Raw genomic sequence first — 22,867 nt, 5'->3', positions numbered from 1 at the left:
TAACTCTTTACTGTTTTATTACATATCATTTATATATATTAAAAACATTATAGGCGCTAACACTGATGATCCCTGTGGAACTCCACTTGTGACCTTTTTCCAGTCTGATTTCTCATCTTTCAACACTGCTCTCATTTCTCTGTTTGTTAGGTAATTTTTCATTCATTCTTTATCAAATGCCTTTTTAAACCTAAAGTTCCACATCAGGGATTGCTGTGGGAATTAGAAATTAGAGGAGGATTCGGGAGAAAATTACTGAATGCAAACAGAAATGAGAATTGTGTTGAAAGACGAGAAATCGGACTGGAGATAGGTCACAAGTGTGTGTGTGTGTGTGTGTGTGTGTGTGTGTGTGTGTCTGTCTTTTTGTCTGTCTGTCTGTCTGTCTGTCTGTCTCTATGTGTGTGTGTGTGTGTGTGTGTGTGTGTGTGTGTGTGTGTGTGTGTGTGTGAAGAATAAGAATAGACACCCGGAATCAGAAAAAAATCCCTTCATGAATAGTAAAGAAACTAAACACAGGACAATTAAAAAGGAATCAACACCCAAAAAAGGAAAAACGGAAAACTCCCATTGAGACTTACACATCCACGTACACCACTCACTCACTCATTCAGACAGTCACTCAATCTGTCACCCAGTCAGCCACTCAGTCACGCAGTCAACCAACCATTTAGTCAATTCACGCACCTAGATTTGGACACACACACACACACACACACACACACACACACACACACACACACACACACACACAATCGGTACACTCTTTATCAGCTATCTTCCTTCCGTAGTTGATGAGATACGCCTGAGAGAGAGAGAGAGAGAGAGAGAGAGAGAGAGAGAGTAAGCAGAAGCACTGACAGAAGCTGGACATGCATAACTTATGTGTGAATGTGTTGTAACACTCTCTCTCTCTCTCTCTCTCTCTCTCTCTCTCTCTCTCTCTCTCTCACATGGAAGGTATTTATAGATGACACTTGTCAGTCACTTCTCCCATGGGAGGAGGAGAGGGACCAGGCGTTGCCACTGCTTACCCTTGTGAGTGAGCGCCGATTTTTGGTGGGCTCGGAAGGAGTGGTTACGATAGTACATAAGAGCACACTATACCATTACACAGCCATTTCACACCTCCTCCCTCACTCTCGGGCAAACCTACACAAATAAGTCCCGTAAAATTATATAATAACAAGAGATTAAAAGGAGAGGTCTAGGTAAATCTCCCGCTATATGATAACACAACGGCGTGATCGCTGAGCCACTGCGGCAATGGCGGCCCTCACGACGGCGTCGAAGACCTCTTGTAACCCTTCCTGAGTCTTGGCCGAGCACTCCACGTACTTGGACACCTGGTGACGCTCGACCAGCTCCTTGCCGTCGTGGGGCATTAGCACGTCCAGGTTCCTCACGTCCATTTTGGTACCTGTTGTGTTGGGGAGAAGGTAGTAGTCCTAAGGCTGTCGTAAGGGTTGTCATGTGGGCTCTGTAGTAGTGATAAGGGCAGTGTAGGGCAGTAATAAGTGTTGTGTAGGGCAGAAATAAAGCTTTTAAGGAAATATTTACCCATGATTCCGCATTGATGCATCACTGGATGGAGTGTTGTAGGATGTATCGCTGAATGCTCTTTTTATGCCAACAATGTTCATTATAGCGATATGAATAATGTACAGCACTCAGAATTTTTGGTTTAAATTTAATAGTCACCATTACAACAGTGATATGTCACTAGTTTGGTACAGAAAAATGCCACTTGAGCCTCGCTGGGCTCCAGAAGTCCGGTTTGGATCTGGCAGAGGCTCCACAAGGGACGCCAGATGGCAGGTCGAGCTCAGCGAAGGACCCCATTGAGCAGGGCGGGGCGGGGCGGGGCATATCTTACCTACGAACCCAACGGAGGCCTTGGGGCAGTGTTTGGGGATCAGCAAGAAACAGTAAAAAGACGTGAAAAAGGGGAGGAGCGGGCTTAATAGAGAGCGGGGCGGGGCGGGGCATATCTTACCTACGGGGCGGGGCGGGGCGGGGCATATCTTACCTACGAGCACGATGGGTGTCTTGGGGCAGTGCTTGTGGAGCTCAGGCAGCCACTTGGAGGAGACGTTCTCGAAGCTGGCGCGGTTGTCGAGGGCGAAGCAGAGGATGAACACGTGCGCCTGAGGAAAAGGAGGAAGAGACAGGGGGTGAGAGGAGAGGTTAGAAGAGGGTCAACCCTCGTTATAGCGGACTAATTGGGGTGGAAGTTAGTCCGTTAATGCCAAATGTCCGGTATAAGAGGCGAAAATTTAAAAATACGTATAATAATACCGACGAACTTAACCGTAAGTATATAGTTTTTATTGTGTATGTTGTCTGTACGTTGTCTGTATAGCTGCACAGCACATTTGGTCACGGACTGCGAGGCACTGAGGCTGCTAGGTTGGCAGTGGGACATTGTTTAGGGGCTGTGTTGTTACGCGTACGATACGAGAATCATATATGTACTACTTCAAGTAGCCAATTTAGAAGGGATGTCCGTTCCCCCAAATTTGCTTTGTAAAGTTGATTGTTGTTAATCTAAGCGAATTTACCCATTAAATTCCTTTTAGACACTGAGATACTGTTGTGCTGGAAGCTTCCCCCGGCAACCATAGGCCTCTAGAAGGCTCCCGGAGGAACGAGCAGGGGGGCGGGGAACAAGGCGAGCCGTCCACGCCCGGCGGGGCGCGGCCAGACGCTAGGCGGGAAGTGTTGCCAACTCGCACATACTTTAGCTACATGTTCTTGTATGACCTAAAATATACTGTAACATTCTAGACTGTACTGTTCTGGATATATATAGGAGAAGAGGGCGAGAGGAGCCCAGTCCCAGTCATAGTAAGCTGGTGGTAAGTGAAGAGTCAGAGTGAAGTGTACTACTAAGGAAGAATATTAAACTACAGAAACTGTGCAAAGTGTTTACATATCTCCCTCCCACGGAGTCTCCTGACGGCGACACGGAACCCAAGTAACACGTCCGGCATAACACTGGTGTCAGGAGTGTAGGCATTTGTTTTTCGCCATGGAGACTCGTTCCCAAGCTGCCCAGAGGGACGACATGTTGACTGAACTTTTGGAAGCCTTGAGACTACAGGGGGAGAAACAAGAAAGAGCACTCCAAGAACTCAAGGAACAACAAGAAAAAGCACACCAAGAACTCAAAGAACAACAAGAAAGAGCACAGCAACAACAAGAAGGAACACTCCAAGAACTCAAAGAACAACAAGAAAGAGCACAGCAACAACAAGAAAGAGCACAGCAACAACAAGAAGGAACACTCCAAGAACTCAAAGAACAGCTAGAAGATCGCTTCACGGGATTACAGCTACAGCTAAAAGCAGTACAAGATGGAAGTGAATCAGTGCGAAGAGAAATGACTGATGTGACCACGAACTTGGGACAACGCCTGATAGAAGTGGAGAAAGAACACACAAATCTTCAACAAGAGATGGAGGTGGTACGGGAGACGACACACAAAGAAATACTAGAAGTAAGTGACAGAGTGAAGGCCCTTGAAGACTGCTTGGCTGGAAACGGACAGCCAGTGCCTGCAGGGGCTAGTTGTACCCAAGATGCTCCTCCTACGCAAGTCCGGGGTAGTTTGAGCCCTGTTTCGCCTGAGTTTATCCCCGCAAGAAGTTCCGCCAGACCCATGAGTCTGCTGGGTTCGCCTGTTAGAAAGAAGCCTCAGGAGTTTGATGGCAAGGTCTCCTGGGAGGCTTACCGCGCTCAGTTTGGGCTGTTGGCAGCCCGGAACGGATGGGATGACCAAGAGTGCGCGGTACAGCTGGCCACTAGCCTCAAAGGGGCGGCGCTGGAGGTCCTTGCTCAGCTCGACAATGCGACAAAGGGCAGCTACAGCGGGCTGGCACAGGCGCTGGAGCAACGATATGGGACCAAGCACCAGAACGAGCTCTTCAGGGTTAGGTTCAGAACCCGCAACAGGAGGCGCGGCGAGTCTCTTCAGGAACTCGCTCAGGACCTTGAGAGCATGGCGCACAAGGCATACCCAGGTGCCACCCCTGACCTGCTGACGGTTTTGCTGCGTGATCAATTCATCGATGCCCTGGACAGCCCTCAGCTGAAGATACAAGTGAACCAAGCTAAGCCAACATCAATGCAGGAAGCTCTGGCACGTGCCATGGAGTTTGAGTCCTTTGTTAGGTCTAGCTTGTCAAGCTTCAGGGACGACTCGACTTCTGGCTTTAGGGCACGAAAGGGCGCTGTCAGCGACACAGACAGGTTCCAAGGAACGTGCTGGTACTGCGAGAAGGTTGGGCACAAGGAGAACGAATGCTATAAGAGGAAGAAAGAATATGAAGGTGGCGTTAAGAAGAAGCCCAGAGAAGGACCCAAGTGCTGGACCTGTGGAGAAAAGGGGCACTGGAAGATTGAGTGTCGGAAAACTGTGCCCCCGGCGAGGGACAACCACTCGGGAAACTAAGGAGGACTGGTTCACGGGGGCAACGACCAGTCTGTCCTGTACATGCCCCGAAGATGTCAATGTGCAGGAGAACCACCATGACGAGCTACCAAGTGGAGGGCAAGGTTGACGGAGTGTTGTGGCCTGTGGTCGTCGACACAGGCTCGGAACGCACATTGGTGCGGCCTGACGTGGTAAGTCATCGTCGGCTTCCTAAGACGTCGCATCGACTGTGCGGAGTCACTGGACACTATGCAGAGCTCAGAGGTCCAGTGGACGTGAAGTTTGAGCTCGGAGGAAAGGAAGAGTCCCTCTCTGTGTACGTGGCCGACATGGACGACCCCTGCATCCTAGGTATGGATTATCTTGTCTCCCACAGGTGCGAGCTGGACTTTCGCGCTAAGCAGCTGACTGTAGGAGGAAGGAGGGTGCCACTGACGACTGTGAACAAGGAAGACCTGCCAGTGACGGTCAAGCGCACCACCATTATCCCTGCGAGGTCGGAGATGCTGTTACCCTGTCAAATTACGGGTGCCCCCCCGGCTAGCATGTGTGTGGTAGAGAGTATAAGTCGATGTCCGGTAGAAAACGGGGTGATTGTAGGCAGTACTTTGGTAGACCCTGCTGCAGCGGAAGTGCCTGTCGTCGTGGCCAATGTCTCCTTCAGCCCAAAGAAAATAGAACAAGGGACCATGGTGGGGTTGTGCCAAGAGATCGACCAGGAACCGAGAACCTGTGTCTGCAGGAGAACCCTGACGAAGCCCCAGGAGGAGCTGCCCGACTACCTGCGCGACCTGTTTGACAGGAGCTCCAAGTGTCTAGAGGAGCCCCAAGTGGAACAGCTCAGGGAGCTTCTCGTGAGGAATGCAGATGTGTTTTCCACAGGAGACCTGGACTTGAGGTGTACGGACCTGGTAGAGCACCACATCGACACAGGTAGCCACCGCCCAGTGAAGCAAGCTCCTCGAAGGATGGCACCAGCCCGTCGCAAGGAGATGGATAAGGTGATGGATGATCTCCGGCAACAGGGGTTAATCGAGCGGTCCAGCAGCCCGTGGGCGTCTGCTGTAGTGCTCGTCAGGAAAAAGGACGGTTCCCTCAGGTGCTGCGTGGACTACCGAGCCCTCAACGATCTCACCATCAAGGATTCATAACCACCCACCCGGATCGACGACACGCTCGATGCTTTGGGGGGCTCCAAGTGGTTTTCAACACTGGATATGAAGTCTGGGTATCACCAAGTCAAAATGGCGGAGCAGGACAAAGAGAAAACAGCCTTCTCCTACGGTCAAGGCCTGTGGCAGTTTAAGGTCATGCCTTTTGGCCTGTGCAACGCGCCGGCCACGTTCGAGCGGCTGATGGAGAGGGTGCTGGAGGGACTTCACTGGAAGACGGCACTCATCTACCTCGACGACGTGATTGTCTTTGGCCAGACCTTCGAGCAGGAGATGGAAAGGCTATCAGAGGTTTTCGCCCGGTTTAGAGCTGCACACCTTAAGCTCAGCCCGAAGAAATGCTGTCTGTTCCAAAAGGAGGTCCAATACTTGGGACACATCGTGAGCGATGCTGGAGTACGCACTGATCCTGAGAAGGTGGCTGCGGTAAGGGACCTGCCGACACCCACCAACGTGAAGGAGCTGCAGAGCTTCCTCGGGTTGTGCTCATACTACCGCAGGTTTGTGAAAGGCTTCGCTACGATTGCTGCACCACTGCACCTCCTGACGAAGAAGGGGCGCAAGTTTGAGTGGACAGCGGAAACTCAGGTTGCCTTTGAGAAGCTCAAGGAGGCCCTCATCAGCTCGCCCGTACTCACCTACCCAGACCCCTCTAAGCCTTTTATACTGGATTGTGATGCCAGTGATGAGGGGATTGGTGGAGTGCTATCTCAGGCATGTGCCGACATGGAATGGGTTGTGGCCTACTTCAGCAAGAAGCTCACCCCAGCCGAGAAAAACTATTGCGTGACCCGGAAAGAACTCCTGGCAGTAGTCAAGAGCCTTGACTTTTTCCATGCTTACCTGTACGGTGCAACTTTCACCATCCGCACGGATCACGCTGCATTGCGGTGGTTGAAGTCACTGAAAAACCCTGAGGGCCAGCTTGCTCGCTGGATAGGTAAACTAGAACAGCATCACTACACTATTGTGCACCGATCTGGACTAACACACGGTAACGCGGACAGCTTGAGCCGGCGCCCCTGCCTACCTGAGTGTCAACATTGCCTCCAGAGGGAAAGCGTCCAGAATATGTGCCGCCGCACTACAGTGGAACAGACAGCGGAGGTGCCATGGGAAGACTTGGGAAAACTGCAACGGGAGGACCGAGATCTGAGACCAATTATGGAGTGGCTGAGTCAGTCGTCAACGCGACCTGGGTGGGAAGTCATCTCGAGAGAAAGCCCTACCACCAAGAATTACTGGACTCAGTGGGACACTCTTCGAATAGACGACGGGGTGTTGCAGCGACGCTGGGTCTCTCATGATGGTCTTGACCACTACTGGTCCACGGTGCTACCTGTGAAGTCCCGGGAAGGCGTCTTGAAAGAAATGCACGACAGCATCACCAGCGGATACCTTGGGGTAAAGAAGACACTGAGTCGCCTGCGCCAAAGGTTCTACTGGGTTGGCATGAGGAAGGACGTGGAAGAATGGTGTCACGCGTGTGAGGTGTGCTGTGCAAAGAAGGGCCCCAAGAAGCGTCACCGTGCCCCACTGCAACTATACCAGGTTGGAGCCCCCATGGAACGGGTGGCAGTGGATATAGCAGGACCCTTGCCTCTGACGACGAACGGAAATAGGTACATCTGCGTCACAATGGATTACTTCACCAAGTGGCCGGAAGCCTACGCCATCCCTGACCAGGAAGCCACTACCATCGCTAAGGTCTTGGTGGAGGAGTTCTTCTGTCGCTTCGGTGTGCCTAACGAGCTCCATTCCGACCAGGGAAGGAATTTTGAGTCAACAGTCCTTGCTGAGTGCTGCAAGCTTCTGGGTATCAAGAAGATCCGGACCACCCCTCTGCACCCACAGTCAGATGGAATGGTGGAGAGGTTTAATTGGACGTTGGGCCAGGAGTTGGCCAAGCAGTGCAACAATGATCAGTCTTCATGGGATCAGAAGCTGCCTGCGCTCCTCATGGCCTACAGGTCTGCCGCCCACGAGACTACGGGGTATTCACCGGCAAAGCTGATGTTTGGACGTGAGCTGCGATTGCCGGTGGACCTACTGACAGGAAGGCCTCCTGGGGAAAGCCTTCCAAGGGACGCCTCCAGTTTTGCCCGTCAACTAGAGGAACGGCTGGAAGAGGTGCACCATCAAGTCCGTGGTGCCTTGAAGTTCTCCGGGGAGGCCATGAAGCGCGGTTACAATATGAGGGCAAGCCACGTTGACTTCAAGGAAGGAGACCAAGTCTGGCTTTACAACCCGCAGAGGAAGAAAGGACAGTCTCCGAAGTTACAGAGCCCCTTGGGAAGGCCCTTATACTGTGCTAGAACGCCTCTCCGACGTGACTTACCGAATCCGGAGAACGGAAAGGACCAAGCCGAAAGTTGTCCACGTCAACCGCCTATGGAGGTACCACGGTCCGGGAAACTACACCTGGAACAACTACAGACACCCAGCAGCCGACGAAAACGCAAGGGACGTCCAGGACCGAGAGGAGGTCGACGACGACATAGGCCTTCTGGACCTTTCAGCTGAGGGAGATAACCTCCCGGCTTCGGCAGATGTTCCAGGGACACCCCAAGAAGCGGACGACGACGAGGCGCACCAGGAGACAGACGCGCAGGAGACGCCGAGCAGAAGACAGAGACAACGCAGGCGTCCACAGCGATACGACGATTATTATGTTTTTGATTAATTCCCTTACGTTTGTATATAGTTAAGTGTGTGATCGGGACGATCACAATTAAGAGGGGGGGATAGTGTTGTGCTGGAAGCTTCCCCCGGCGACCATAGGCCTCTAGAAGGCTCCCGGAGGAACGAGCAGGGGGGCGGGGAACAAGGCGAGCCGTCCACGCCCGGCGGGGCGCGGCCAGACGCTAGGCGGGAAGTGTTGCCAACTCGCACATACTTTAGCTACATGTTCTTGTATGACCTAAAATATACTGTAACATTCTAGACTGTACTGTTCTGGATATATATAGGAGAAGAGGGCGAGAGGAGCCCAGTCCCAGTCATAGTAAGCTAGTGGTAAGTGAAGAGTCAGAGTGAAGTGTACTACTAAGGAAGAATATTAAACTACAGAAACTGTGCAAAGTGTTTACATATCTCCCTCCCACGGAGTCTCCTGACGGCGACACGGAACCCAAGTAACACGTCCGGCATAACAATACGTTCCTGTGCGCCCCCTGAAAGTTCACCCGTTTTAAAATCCAAGACTCAAAAGGATAGCTGACAGTATCTGAACAACTTAGAATCATATGAACTTGTTAAATATGGAAAGATTCATTGACTAAAAATCAATAACGAACGTACTTGTATGATACTAGTGCTTCAAATTTTGGTGTGTATGTGTGTGTGTGTGTGTGTGTGTACCGACACTCACAAATACTTGGCTATATTCCTTTACATTTTCGTCCTGGATTGATGCATAACACTCTTGTGGTGTAAATACGTTCTTCATTTGAATGGGAACCACAAGGAGGAAAATATTTCATTAGGTGGGCTGGAAAAGACTGCAGCAACCGAAGGATGGTACAGCAGACAAAGGAAGGAGGGCGAGGTGACTAGCAGACACTATTGCAGTTACCGGGCGCAGTTGGATAATAAAAAATAAAAACTTCTCGGACGTTCCTCGTGGGTTTCTGACCCTCTCACCTTGTCCGTTCTATCCGAAATCCGTTATAAGAGGGTACATTGTACCGAGGGTTTACTGTGTGTGTGTGTGTGTGTGTGTGTGTGTGTGTGTGTGTATATATATATATATATATATATATATATATATATATATATATATATATATATATATATATATATATATATATATATATATATGTATGTATGTGTGTAATTGATTGAATTTACAGGCAATTTTTTTTTCGGGCATACAAAGTTCACCCCCCCCCCGGGGGTGTGAGCCGTGTGCCTCTGCTCTTTTGTTTAAAATTACATTCTCTCTCTCTCTCTCTCTCTCTCTCTCTCTCTCGTACACACACACACACACACACACACAATACTCTTCTCACCCCGTGGTAGGATAAGGGCCTCAGCCTGTCGTAGTCCTCCTTGGCGGCCGTGCGCAACATGAAGAGAGGGTAGGAGACCCCGTCCACCGTGTGCGTGCCCGTGTATTCGTACATTTTGTGCACGTATGGCTGTAAGGGCGAGAAGGGGAGGAAGAGCGATTAGTAAGGTATGAAGGTGTTCTGAATAGGAGCATCACGAGTCGATGGTGGTCACTGGTTGCTTGCAATTAACCGGCCCTTTCACACTGGGGTAACCAGTGGCGGTCACTGGTGACGGCATCCGATGGCCTCGTGTGAAAGAGTCCTTACTCCTCTTCCCTTTCTTCCTCCTCCTTCTCCCCTTCTCCCACCCACCTACCTCATGGAACTTCCCGGTTATGTAGGAGATGAGGAGGGAGTTCTTCCCCACCGTGTTGTCCCCCACCACCACCACCTTAAGGCGCCGCTGCTCGTCCCACATTTTGGCCATCTTGCCCTCTCCTGCCACGCGGGAAACCTTCTGTTTACTGTCCTGCTGGGTCCTCTGCGGCGCCTCCTTCTCCTGCGTCGTGCTCTTCCTCCTCTCCCTGAGATGAAATTATCACGAGGCTAAGAACAATGCCAGGTTATGTTTCAGTTACACAAGAAACAAAAGAACTGTTAAAAATAATATCGGCCCACTATTAGAGAATGGCGACACGGTTAGCGATGATAAAGGCATGGCGTCGGTCCTAAATTCAAGCTTTAGTAGCGTATTCACAAAAGAGAACATGACATCGATCCCCGCCCCGTGGTATAGTTTTCAAGGCCTTGAAGAACATGAGCTTGCGTTGACCGAAGTTGATATCAGTGAAGTGCGTGCGTACCTGCAAAAAATAGGTCCAAATAAATCTCCGGGTCCCGACAATTTATTTCCACGTGTTAAGAGAATGCAGTCAACAGCTAGAATTACCCATAACGTTAATATTCAACAACTCATTAGCACAGGCAAGCATGCCCCTTGCGTGGAAAAGAGCCTTTGTTACCCCGATCTTTAAAAAAAGGAGATAAAAAACAAGCCAGCAAGTATTATCGTCCTATCAGCCTTACGTCTGTCTGATGGACTTCCCTCTGGCGCCCATAAGTATGCATCTCCCAGCCTGGTCTCTTGGCTCTGCTTCTTTATCAATGCCTGCATCTGCCATCAATACATACCCTCTCAGGTCTTGGCAGTGCAAATAGTTCCCTTGCTAAAGGGCAAGGTTAAAAACCCTGCTCTCTAGCAACTATAGGCCCATTGCCATTGCGACTGCCTTGTCAAAAGTGATTGAGAAGGCAGTGCTGTACCGCCTAGAGGCCTACCTGAACACGCTGGACATTCAGTTTAGTTACAAGACAGGGCACGGCACTGAGATGTGTGTGTGGACGTTGAAGAATATGATTGAGTACTACACCTCCAGGGACTCACCTGTCTACCTTTGCTTCCTTGACGCTAGCAAGGCCTTAGACAGAGTGAACTACTGGAAGCTGTTTAATAAACTGCTTGCAAGGGGAACTCCTGGGTACATTGTCAAGCTCCTAATGTACTGGTACACTGCCCAGGAATTTCCTGTAAAATGGGGGGCTTCCACTTCGCTGCCATTTAAGACAGCCAATGGTATAAGACAGGGAGGGATCCTGTCTCCCTACCTGTACAACATCTACACAGATGATCTCACTGCCACTCTGTGTGACACAGGCACAGGCTGACACTTACATTAGTGCATCAACTCGCTGAGTTATGCTGATGACATGGTACTGATGGCGCCCACAGTGGAGGCTCTGCAGGACCTTATGGGAGTGTGTTAGGCGTATGCTGCCACGCACGATATAGTCTACAACACCACCAAGACAGAGTGCATGGTAATGCCGCTGCCACACTCCAGGGTGGACTACCAGACATCAGCGTGGCTAAGTGGGAGTGCACTTGCTTTTGTGGATAGATTCACATACCTGGGCCATGTCATCAACATTGAAAGGACCGGTGATGATGACATAAAAAAGCAGATCACCAAGCTCACAGTCATCGGCAACACGCTGCTGAGAAAATTCCCCTTCTGCAGCACGGAGGTGAAGTTGGAGTTATTCAGGAGCCACTGCTACTCTCTCTACTGCAACTCGTTGTGGTCGCAGTATAGGGCTGCCTCCATGAACCGTCTTAGGGTCTGTCATAACGACCCTCAAGCGGCTTCTGGGGCTTCCTAGATGGACTAACTAATCCCTGGCCTTTACCGAGCACGGGATGAACTGTCTGGCTGTGCTGCGTCGCCACGCCGCGTACAGTATGAGGAACAGAGTGGAACAATCTGGGAACTCCATCATCACCTTCGTCAGACAGAGCTCGGCCTATGTATGTGGATCTATGCGGCGGGAGTGGCTGGGCCTTCTGTACGTGTAGATTGTGCATAAGTGTGCCGTGCACACGCATATATAATCATTAAGCTGTCTTCTATTTTAGCGTATAATTATGCATCTCGCTTTTGTTCTCGTTCGTTTACTTGTCCTGTTCTTTATATATGCCGATGTGCGAAATATAATTATTATTATTATTATTTATTATTCGAAAAAATAATCAGGAATAAAGTGATCACGTTCCTCGCAACAAATGATTTGATAACTGATAATCAGCACGGATTTCGTTGAAATCGATCTTGCCTTACGAACTTATTAACTTTTTTTCAACGACGTTTATTCAAGTTGGGACGCCCGAGCCCCATATGACGTAATTTACCTAGACTTTCAGAAAGCGTGTGATAAAGTTCCCCACGTTAGGCTCATTTCAAAACAGCGTTCCCACGGTATAATTGACCATCTGTGCGCGTGGATTCATGACTGGCTCACAGACAGACAACAGCGTGTAGTTCTTGATGGTGAAGCATCCGATTGGCAACCCGTAACCAGTGGCGTGCCCCAAGGTTCGGTCCTGGGGCCAACACTATTCATAATTTACGTGAACGATTCAGAGAATGATATCCTGTCAAAAGTAGCCAAATTCGCCAACGACACCAAATTAGGAGGTACGGTAACGAACATTAAAAATTGCGAGAATATTCAATCAGATTTAATAAGACTTGCTGACTGGAGCGAAAAATGGCAAATGTGTCTCAACATAGATAAATGTAAAGTAATGCACATAGGTGAAAAGAACTCTACTTTATATATCAGATTCAAGGACATGAGCTCAGCGAAGTAAAACAAGAAAAAGATCTCGGTGTCATTATCAGTAACACTTTAAATGAGTGATCAATGTTCTGCGGAGAGTAAAAAAGCCAATATGATGTTAGGATTAATCTCAAGAAACTCTGATTATAAATCACCCGAACTTATGAAGAGATTATATTCAGCATTTGTAAGACTACACCTAGAATACGCCGTTCAGTTCTGGTCACCGAACTATATCAAAGATCAAGTTTTGCTAGAAAAGATGCAGCGACGAGCAATCAAATTCCAGTGCTCCGTAACTTGCCGTATGCCGAGCGTTTACAGCGATTGGATATGTTTTACTTAAAAAAGCGAAGGGTTTAGAGGGGACTTAATCGAAGTGTTCAAAATCCTTAATAGATTCAAAAACATTAACCCAGACAGTCTATTTCAGAGACACCCCAACACAATAACACGCAGCAACGGTATGAAGTTAAAGGGAAACCGATGTAACACATTGGCGCGCAGAAGTTATTTCAATAATAGAGTCGTCGATCACTGGAATAGACTCCCACCGTCAGTAGTTAGCGCACAGAGTATCAATAGCTTCAAGTCTTCATTGGATAAGTATTTCAGGGATATAGGATTTTACTGACCCTTTTTCGCATGTTTCAGGCATTGCAGCACGGTCACAACCTGAAGATTTTATGTTAATAATTTCCCCCACAGCTTAGGTCACCAGTAGCGTAAGTTAAGGGTAGTAATTTCCTCTTATTTCTCTCTTTACTGTAAAATTTCCATGTCCCTTTCTTCCTTAAAAAGGCACGTGGTGTTCTCTTTTGACTATTTCCTGCCGGCACGTTGCCGGAGGGAGAGGTGGGTGGGGAGGAGCCTTCATCTATTCCAGTGGTTCTTAACCTTTTTAGAGGCGCCGAACCCTAACGAAAACCTCCGCACAGTAGCCGAACCCCTCAAGTATAAAGAAAAAAAAACAGACAGTGGAAGAAAAATTGCTTCAAAATTCAAGAGTATATTAATTTTGGATAATACAAAGAATGGATTCTATTTTAATTCATAAAAATATTAAAGAAAATTTGATTAAAATTCAATTGCAAAATTGCAATGTCTTTCAGGAGGATCTTCGCCGAACCCCTGAGACTGGCTCGCTGAACCCCTGGGGTTCGGTCGAACCCAGGTTAAAAACCACTGATCTATTCTATCCTGTCCTACCAGCGGTAGTAAACAGACACCCTCGCCATAGACCGCCAGGTCTTTTGGTGTCTGTTCTTCCTATGTATTCCTATGTATTCCCTGCTTCTGCTGCTTCTCGTGTCATGCACACTCAGTACTCTCATTATCATCTTTTTTTCCTCCCTTTGTCGTTAAGATACGCCTAAGAGAGAGAGAGAGAGAGAGAGAGAGAGAGAGAGAGAGAGAGAAGTTACAACACCGTCACACATTTGAATTGGTTCCTTCACCAACCCCCGAAAAACTGCCAGATTCACTGCCTGACTTAATTCCACACAATTATACTCTCAACTGAAAAAAATCTTTACGTCAAATGTATGTTATTAAACTAAGTAATATAATATTAGGATTGTTTTTAGTGACCCTCATTAAGCGTAGAGCAAGAAATATCGCAAAAGCCAAATACCACGTATGTGATCTCAGCCACGGGATGTATAAGCTCTTTATGACGAAAGCTGCTGTTCTGATCTTTATAAGCTAATTTATTCACTTAAAGGTAAAGGTAAAGTTGGGGGCATACGCTGTGGCAGCGCGTGGCCTCGGTGCTCATCTCCGTCTCGTTGGCCCTTGAGCCTGTGGTGGGAGGGAACCCGTTACCCCGGGACACAGGGCCTCTGTGACATCCGGGGTACCACATTTTGCCTTCCTCATGTTTCCCCAGGTACCCATTTATCGACCAGCCCGAAAGGGAGGATGAACAGCTGGGTGAGCTGCACGCCGACTGCCCGGGCCGGGATTCGAACCCGGGCCCGCGGAGTAGAAGCCAGGCACGCTGACCATTAGATCACGCAGGCGAAGAAAAGATAGAAATTCTGGCATATATAGAGTCTCTCTCTCTCTCTCTCTCTCTCTCTCTCTCTCTCTCTCTCTCTCTCTCTCTCTCACATATCTTTAACAGATATGTTGTTACTGATTGTAGAAATAAATTAAGTGAGGGGGACAGGGGAAATTATGGTAAAATGATGTTTCAGTAAGAACTGAATCAAATTGGTGCGAACCCTCATTAGGCGGGAGGATGGGAGGGGGGAGGAGGAGCGAGGGAAAATATGGGAGGAAACAGAAAGAAAGGCAAGGAAGGAAATAAAACTGAAGTAAAAAGTGTGTGTGTGTGTGTGTGTGTGTGTGTGTGTGTGTGTGACAGAGGGAAAATGCGAGAGAGAGAGAGAGAGAGAGAGAGAGAGAGAGAGAGAGAGAGAGAGAGAGAGAGAGAGAGAGAGAGAGAGAGAGAATCACCTGTCCTAAGGGGCTGACCTCGCTCTCTCATTAGAAGAAATTTGGGGGCTGTTAAAGTGTTAAGACGGGGACGAGGAGGGGCGGGGAAGCTGGGTAGGGGGAGAGTGGGGTGGCTATGAACGATGAATTGGTAAAAATCTGAAAAGATTAGAAAAAAACAGAGACCCAAGCTCTGGTGGTAAAGTGACAACGGCTCCGACTGTACATAATGCAAATGTATCTAAATTAATATTATACTGAAATGTATGTATATGTTATTATGTATCTAAGTACTTCCATTTCATATTTTCATGATATGTAGAATATTCAACATCACTGGACTGGCCACCACCGCCGCCGTCACGGACCCAAAAGTTAACTTGCATTCATCTCTGGACGGGCCGAAGGAGCTCCGCGCGCGGCCCCAGTTCTCACTATGCTCAGCGCAGCGAGAAATGGACATACGGGTGGGGCACCGGAATTCCCCCACTGTTGCCACATCTCCACAACTGCATTTAAGGGTGCCATTATAGGTACTTTATTTGACTTTTCTTCCAAGATGTACAGACGTCAAAAAAAGTATCGGTGCACTATAAGTACGAATCATTCTGACATCACGGAACGAAGGACGATGAAAAGAAGTGGCCGACTTGATACACGTTGGTAGCCCTGCTGTGAGGTGAATGCCATAAATCACCAGCCAGCGTGATATTACATACAGGTTTACATATGTGGTTACGTGTAACGGCCTATCTGCGTGCGTCGATAATGCAACATAACACTGTCACGTGGTTTTTACCGTAACACTTTACATGTGGAAAAACATAACTGCACTTCACCTATGAAATGGGGTATGTGAACTATACAACATGTTAGTCGAATACGGGTCATGCATATATTATAGCTGTTATTACTCAGTCATAATTATGCTGTTATAATACTACTAGTAATATGTTTGCTATTATAATACTACTTTTAGGAGAAATATAACAACGTGTGTTTCAATTTCTTTATTAATATATTAATAAGCCGTGTAGGCACCACCAGCTGCTAAGACAGCATTCAGCCGTTTAGGCACGGATGCCACCAACGCACTAGTCATTTCTTGCCCAAGTGAACGACGGAGGTGCTCCCATGCTTGCAGTGCACTTTTGACGACAGCAGCACGGTTCCGTCCCCGGTCCCGCTCAGGCATATGTCGGACCATTGCTGTCCAGACGTGCTCGATAGGGTTGAGGTCTGGCGATTAGGGTGGATGTGGCACCAGAGTGACGTTTGGATGTCGGCCAAACCACTCTCCAACAACCCGGCATGTGTGGATTGGGCTGTTATCCTGGAGAAGGTTGAAAGGCTCCCCCTCGGGGAACAACAATGTCTTTACCGTGGAAAGAAGGACCTCCTCCAGGATTTCAACATACTTATCATCTGTTAAATATCCCGGTCCAACATCAGCCAACTCCCCAACGGCACTGGCATGCATCCATCCAAATAACCCTGCAGAGACACGCCCGCGCCTGCTGCTAGCAATTACATTTTTAATGTCGTATCTGAAACATTATAACCATTTATGTAATAGTCACATAAAACCTCTTCTGTAACTGATATTGAGAGGTGTATTGCAGCCTACCAAGTCTATGTCTTGTCCTTGATATTCAAAGTTAGTGTAATTATAGTTATGCCTGCATAACTATAATTACTCTAACTAGTAGCAGACAGAAGACAGACAACACAAATATGTGGGGGTGGATACAGGGACCTGTAGTAACCACCAACTTGTTTACGTATCCATGAGAGAGAGAGAGAGAGAGAGAGAGAGAGAGAGAGAGAGAGAGAGAGAGAGAGAGAGAGAGAGAGAGAGAGAGAGAGAGAGAGAGAGACTAACCTGGTGCCACATGTTCGCCAAACATATTGTGCTGCTGATGTGCCATCCGAGTAGAAAGTATTTTCATTACAAAAGACTACACGCTCCCAAAACTCTGCTGGCATGTCAGCATACTCGAGCGCATGCTCCATGCGCTGCTCCATGTTACGCTCCCTTAGTTTCTGCTTTGTGGCTGGCCTGCGGCCTCGGCAATCCCTGCTGTGAAGCCTTTTGCGTATGGTTTGCGTGCTGCACTGCAGAACCTGGTCACAGCGAATGTCGACAGCAGGTGTCAATGGGTCATCATCGACGGCGTTTGGTGAACGGTAACACGGGATATCATTGTATTACAACATATAATACCGTATCCAGTTATAGTCCACATGTTATTATCCACATTATCTAATATTACAGACTGTAATATTATACTACAGACTGTAATATTCTATTACAGAATTACAGACTGTATTATATCACCAAAAACAAACAACAGGTTAACCTGGTCTTCGGCTGCGGTGGTGCAACGTGGGCGCCCGACTCGTGGCATGTCGTCTGTAGCGCCTGTGTCTGCGTGCCGCCGAATCCACCGTGCTGCTGTGTTCCGATGAATGTGAAGCTGACGGGCAATATCAGTAATGGTGACACCCCTAGCATGGAGGGCTACGACAGCCCCTCGTGTCGCCTGTGATGTTTCCATGTTGATTGGCATGACCATGATACGAAGATAACCACGTAAACTTCCCGTCAGTCTTTGAAATGTTTTTGGATCTGAGTTATGAAACAATCGCTGTGTGGTTCGAATCTTACGAACAAGCCACAGTCAGGCATGCCAACCCTCCCACAATATCAGCGGATGCTCGAATGTTTGCTGTAGGCATCGCACCCCCTGTGCACCGATACTTTTTTTGACGTCTGTACCTGTTCAGTGTTCACGTTGTAGATAACTGCCTAAGCTTGGCTGTGAAGGTGGCCATAAGGCGAGCTTGAAGCAGGGCAACGGTCCATAGCGAAAATGTGCGTGTGTGAGGCGAGGTAGCGGCATTGTCGCCTTCTCCGCTTACCGCTCATATGCCACGTTTATGATGGGGGAAACCTTTATACAGAAAACACGCCTTGATTTTTACCTCAGTGGTGGTGTGGAACAAAAGTTAGAATAATTTTGGAAATAATTTCGGAAATACACCAATTCATATAGAAACAGAGAGAAAGAAAGCCAGAGATAGAGGGTAAGGAGTTGGAGCGGGGTTGGAGAAAGACGGCAAGCCGGTAATCTGTAGAGATGTGGCAACAGTGGGGGAATTCCAGTGTCCCACCCTAATGTCCATTTCTCGCTACGCTGAGTATAGGGATAGGGATTAATTTGAGTACCTGTAGTACAGGTACCGAAAACTCAGGTACTGTTAGTACCGGTACCGGCGAGTATTTTTTTTTTTTATCTTAATGACGTCTGATGAAATTCCTAATTAAATTTTCTGTAAAGAAAACTTTCTCTCTCTCTCTCTCTCTCTCTCTCCATTGGATGAAGTGAATATTTTTTCGATAAAAATTAGCATATATATAGTTATTATGGATGGAGTCATAGTCTAATAACGATAACAGTATATATATATTAGCGAACTTATAAAAAAAGAGAATCGGACATGAAGAATTATCTTATAGATAAGTTAATAAAATAATGGAGCCAGGCGGGAGGATGGAAACAATAGGTGCACCTAACATCACCATAGCCGATCCAGGATTCAGGACGTTTCCTAAGTAAAAGAAGGTAATGTTATACTTGTATTTCGTAAAGAATCCTTATAACCAAAAACTAACTAAAATTATGAGTATTCTTTTTCTTGAACACAACATTCAATAAACAACAGAACAATAATATGAAAATACGTATAGCGACCGTTGCCAGATTGTCCTACTCAGAGCATAGTATTTAACGGTTTCTGACGCCTAACTATTGAAACATTAGGATCTTACTCTTTTAACGAAAACTATAAATTAGTTTCGTTATTGGAGCCCAGAAGACAGTTTTGGGGCAGGAAGTCGGGAAATATAAGCGGCTGAGTATGACAATCTGGCAATAATCTGTGGCAGAGGCAGCAGCAGCCTGCCATAATGCGGGTATCAGATACCTAATATAGCATACTTTTACTGCGCAAAGCAGGTGATGTCACTTATTGTGACTTCGTGAGCTTTCATATTTATCTATTTGTGTATATTTCATGGTGGCAAAACTTTCATTACTAGTTTCATTTTTACTTGTGACACGAACATGTGACTTTTTCACAACAGAATGTCACTCTAATAAGTGAATCAGACACCACAAAAATATTAGCAGTGTGTGTATGAATAAATACAAAGATAAGCACATACTTTGATTTAACTCTAGGATGTCTCGTGGATCATTAATAATTAAAAACAAAATATCCTGCTAAGCTACTCTTTAGCCCATTACCTTTAATGGCGCCCAAAAAACAGTCCCTCCGCCAAGTTTGTAACCCACATTTGGTGATGTTAGGTGCGCCTATTAAGGCAGGTCAAAATGGCGGTAAGACAGACATGCAGCGACTCGCACGGAGTTGGAAATCCAAGCGGTACTAATACCGGAAATGGTACCGTTAGTGTTCCGATACTTTAATCGGGGCCCAGTACCGAATAGTGTCATGACCACTCGGTACTGGTCAGTACCGAGTAGGTAATCTGTACTCGGTTCTGGTCAGTATACGGAGTGGAATCGATCCTACTCGATACTGACTTGTACCGAGTCAGTACCGATTACCTACTCGGTACTGACCAGTAACGAGTACCGATTACCTACTCGGTACTGACCAGTACCGAGTGGTCATGACACTACTCGGTACTGGGCCCCCCTCAAAGTATCGGAACACTAACGGTACCATTTCCGGTATTAGTACCGCTTGGATTTCCAGTGCCGGCGCTTATAGGGACACGCTCGCCCGCTATGCTTGGCTGTGCGAGTCGCTGCATGTCTGTCTTACCGCCATTTTGACCTGCCTTAATTGTTTCCATTCTCCCGCCTGGCTCCATTAATTTATTAACTTATCTATTAGATAATTCTTCATGTCCGATTCTACATTTTATACCTTTGCTAATATATATATATATATATATATATATATATATATATAGAGAGAGAGAGAGAGAGAGAGAGAGAGAGAGAGAGAGAGAGAGAGAGAGAGAGAGAGAGAGAGAGAGAGAGAGAGAGAGAGAGAGTTATAGTTATAGTTATAGTTATCGTTAATAGACTACGAGTCCATTTATATTAATTATATATATTCTAATTTTTTTTCGAAATAATAAATATTCACTGCATTCATTGGAGAGAGAGAGAGAGAGAGAGAGAGAGAGAGAGAGAGAGAGAGAGAGAGAGAGAGAGAGAGAGAGAGAGAGAGAGAGAGAGAGAGAGAGAGAATATCCATATCACCAAGATATCCACTCAGGCACTGAGGCCGATATTCCCGTCTCCCAACATCCTCCCCCAAGTAAAACTTAGCAGATCCAAGGTAGTACCTCGAGACCTCCCTTGGACCTTTCCCTTGGGCCATAATTAGGGATTATATCGTCATTTATGCATAATGAAGTGCTAGTATATTCTCATTGGCGTATAATACGTGAATTTCAGTCTACCTCGATCCGTATATGAGGAAATATTCAAAGATACAAACACGTTTACAAGACTTTAGTGTAGAAGTGAAGAAATAGGGTGATCCTTTCCTGCAGGGCGTCACGTTTATTGACAGCGTAAAGTATGTTTTCTAAAGTGAAACGTATGAGCGATTATTATGTGTTCAGAATAAGAATTAGATTTTGTTTATTCACAAGTGGAAGTAGAAGAACTGCGAAATATTCAATTGCTCGAGCTATACGCTTTTCACATGGAGGAAGCGGCACCACCGCGTGTTCCAACAACCCTCAGCTGAACGTTGCCAGGTTGTCGTACTCTGCCTCGTATGTTTGCCGATTTTCGACCCAAAAACTGCTTTTATCACCCAAATAACTGCCTTCATATATGGTTATCGTTTAATTGGTTAATTATTGGTGCTTCTTGGCAACAGTTATGGGTCAGAAACCGGTATATACGCGGCTCATGAGTATGATAATCTGGCAATGGTGACCGTTGACCAACACCTCGTTAATTCGACTTCTCTCATCCATATTTCGCACATGAGGTAAGTACTACATCGATAATCATCTCCTGTGCTGAAGGTTTATATAGGGAAGTTACTCAAATTCCTTGTGCACAGGATGTTTACAACATTGTGTTCATGGGCGGGCTTTTTAAGCTGCCACCTCACATGCTCTTAGCCTATTATTAAGGATTTCAGCCACAAACCCTTACATATAGGGTGCAAAAAGCTATTCCTAGACAGCTACTGTCCTCGTTATATTGCGTGCAAGTAAACGGCCATATATGACTACATAGAGCATTGAAGTCAACGACTGTGATCTCATGTAGCCCAGTCATTTTAAAGATTATGGTACGATCAGGCTGCTTTGCTGAAAATAACACAGTCTGACGAAAATGGACGTGGCTTTTATTTCAATTAATAACATTAACTGAAAGCTCTAGATCGCAGTGTTACCAGATGGGTGTGTTTCACGGAAGGTTTTCATCTGGCAAACCTGCAAGGTTAGGGAAACGTCGGTGACGGTACTACGGCTGTCAGTCTCTCAGCCTTTCACTCGTGTGAGGAAGAAATGAGGGACATCATGAGCGACTGGCTAGTATTGGTACCATTACCGAGCAGTCTGGTACCGGTAACGTACCATATAGCTGGTACCGTTAGTACCGGTACTGGTACCGGTACCTGCCCACCCCTAGTTCCCACTGTCCCCGCCGTCGATGATGTCACTGACGGTCGACGGATCCGTGAAAACGGAATAGTGGGAACCCCGCCTTACTGTTACCTCCGGGAGATGCCGCACTACTGTACATACATCCCATGGGCAATAGGATAGAAGAGTAAAAAAAAAAAAAAAAAAAAAAATACCCTAAGCCTGTATCAAGCTGCACTACACCGTCACCGTCCACACTGGCAAGCAGTGTTCCCACCGAGATATGGCACCAAAAAGTAACATTTCTTATTTGTGATCAGACCTTTGAAAAGTAACCTATATTCATCTATACTGTGTAATAGACATTATCTGAGTCATGGAAACTCTATAAAGTTATTTTAATTAATGAATCGTGATCTGACTTCGGTAAGATATTTTTCCCCAAGTCGGCCAAGATAGCTATTGGCTGAATACGATACGTAATAAAAAAAATGTAAACACCAGTGTTTATACAGGGATAGCAGAGGAATACCTACACTAGAACCAGTTTCACATTCGGAGTAATCTGCATTGCAACAAGCAGTAGAGTGTAATACTCACCTCACTTTGCCCTCTGAAATGACTCGTTCTCTAGTAGACTGAGTCTGTGAGAGAGACGGTCAACCAGCCGCAACATTCAAGGACACGTATCTGACGAACGCATCGCTAGGTCCAGTGCCCACTTTATTCTTTCCCGGCTAATAATTATTGTGTGGAAGCTTTTCTAAAGATTAAATCTGCTTTATAGAATTCTATATTGCTTATATGAAAAACAAAAACACAGGCCTTGGAGAAATAGCCATTCATAAGTTAGAACAAAGTGAACAGCCTATATTAAAATTGTACAAACGGCAACTTTTCGGTTTTGATGCTCAGAGGAAGCGGGGGAGGGGGGAACGGAGAGGTTGGGAGAGGGGCAGGGAAGGGACAGGGTGAGGGGAAGGAAATGTGTTTTCCCTCA

At 47.0% G+C, this 22,867-nt stretch overlaps 1 protein-coding gene across 1 annotated transcript; it reads right to left on the bottom strand.

Moving 5' to 3' along the window:
- Positions 1 to 22,633, bottom strand: LOC126990169 (uncharacterized). The gene is made up of 5 exons (XM_050848723.1): positions 22,468 to 22,633; positions 9,976 to 10,183; positions 9,618 to 9,746; positions 2,030 to 2,147; positions 1 to 1,420 (listed from the first exon to the last, which is right to left on the bottom strand). The coding sequence occupies exons 2-5, from the start codon at positions 10,084 to 10,086 to the stop codon at positions 1,224 to 1,226; spliced, it is 555 nt and encodes a 184-aa protein (XP_050704680.1). The 5' UTR covers positions 10,087 to 10,183; positions 22,468 to 22,633; the 3' UTR covers positions 1 to 1,223.
- Between the last annotated feature and the right edge of the window lie 234 nt (positions 22,634 to 22,867).

Source organism: Eriocheir sinensis, unplaced genomic scaffold (assembly GCF_024679095.1).
Source record: "Eriocheir sinensis breed Jianghai 21 unplaced genomic scaffold, ASM2467909v1 Scaffold147, whole genome shotgun sequence".
In the NCBI taxonomy this organism is placed as follows: domain Eukaryota; kingdom Metazoa; phylum Arthropoda; class Malacostraca; order Decapoda; family Varunidae; genus Eriocheir; species Eriocheir sinensis.
This window is presented reverse-complemented; position numbering and strand designations above follow the sequence as displayed.

What these genes read in the sequence shown, in the direction of transcription:
- LOC126990169 (XM_050848723.1), bottom strand. Translation starts at nt 10,086, where the DNA reads ATGGCCAAAATGTGGGACGAGCAGCGGCGCCTTAAGGTGGTGGTGGTG. An exon ending in TAACCGGGAAGTTCCATGAG is followed by an intron (nt 9,747 to 9,975) that starts GTAGGTGGGTGG and finishes TCGCCCTTACAG; the next exon opens with CCATACGTGCACAAAATGTA. An exon ending in GGCCCTTATCCTACCACGGG is followed by an intron (nt 2,148 to 9,617) that starts GTGAGAAGAGTA and finishes CCTTTTCCTCAG; the next exon opens with GCGCACGTGTTCATCCTCTG.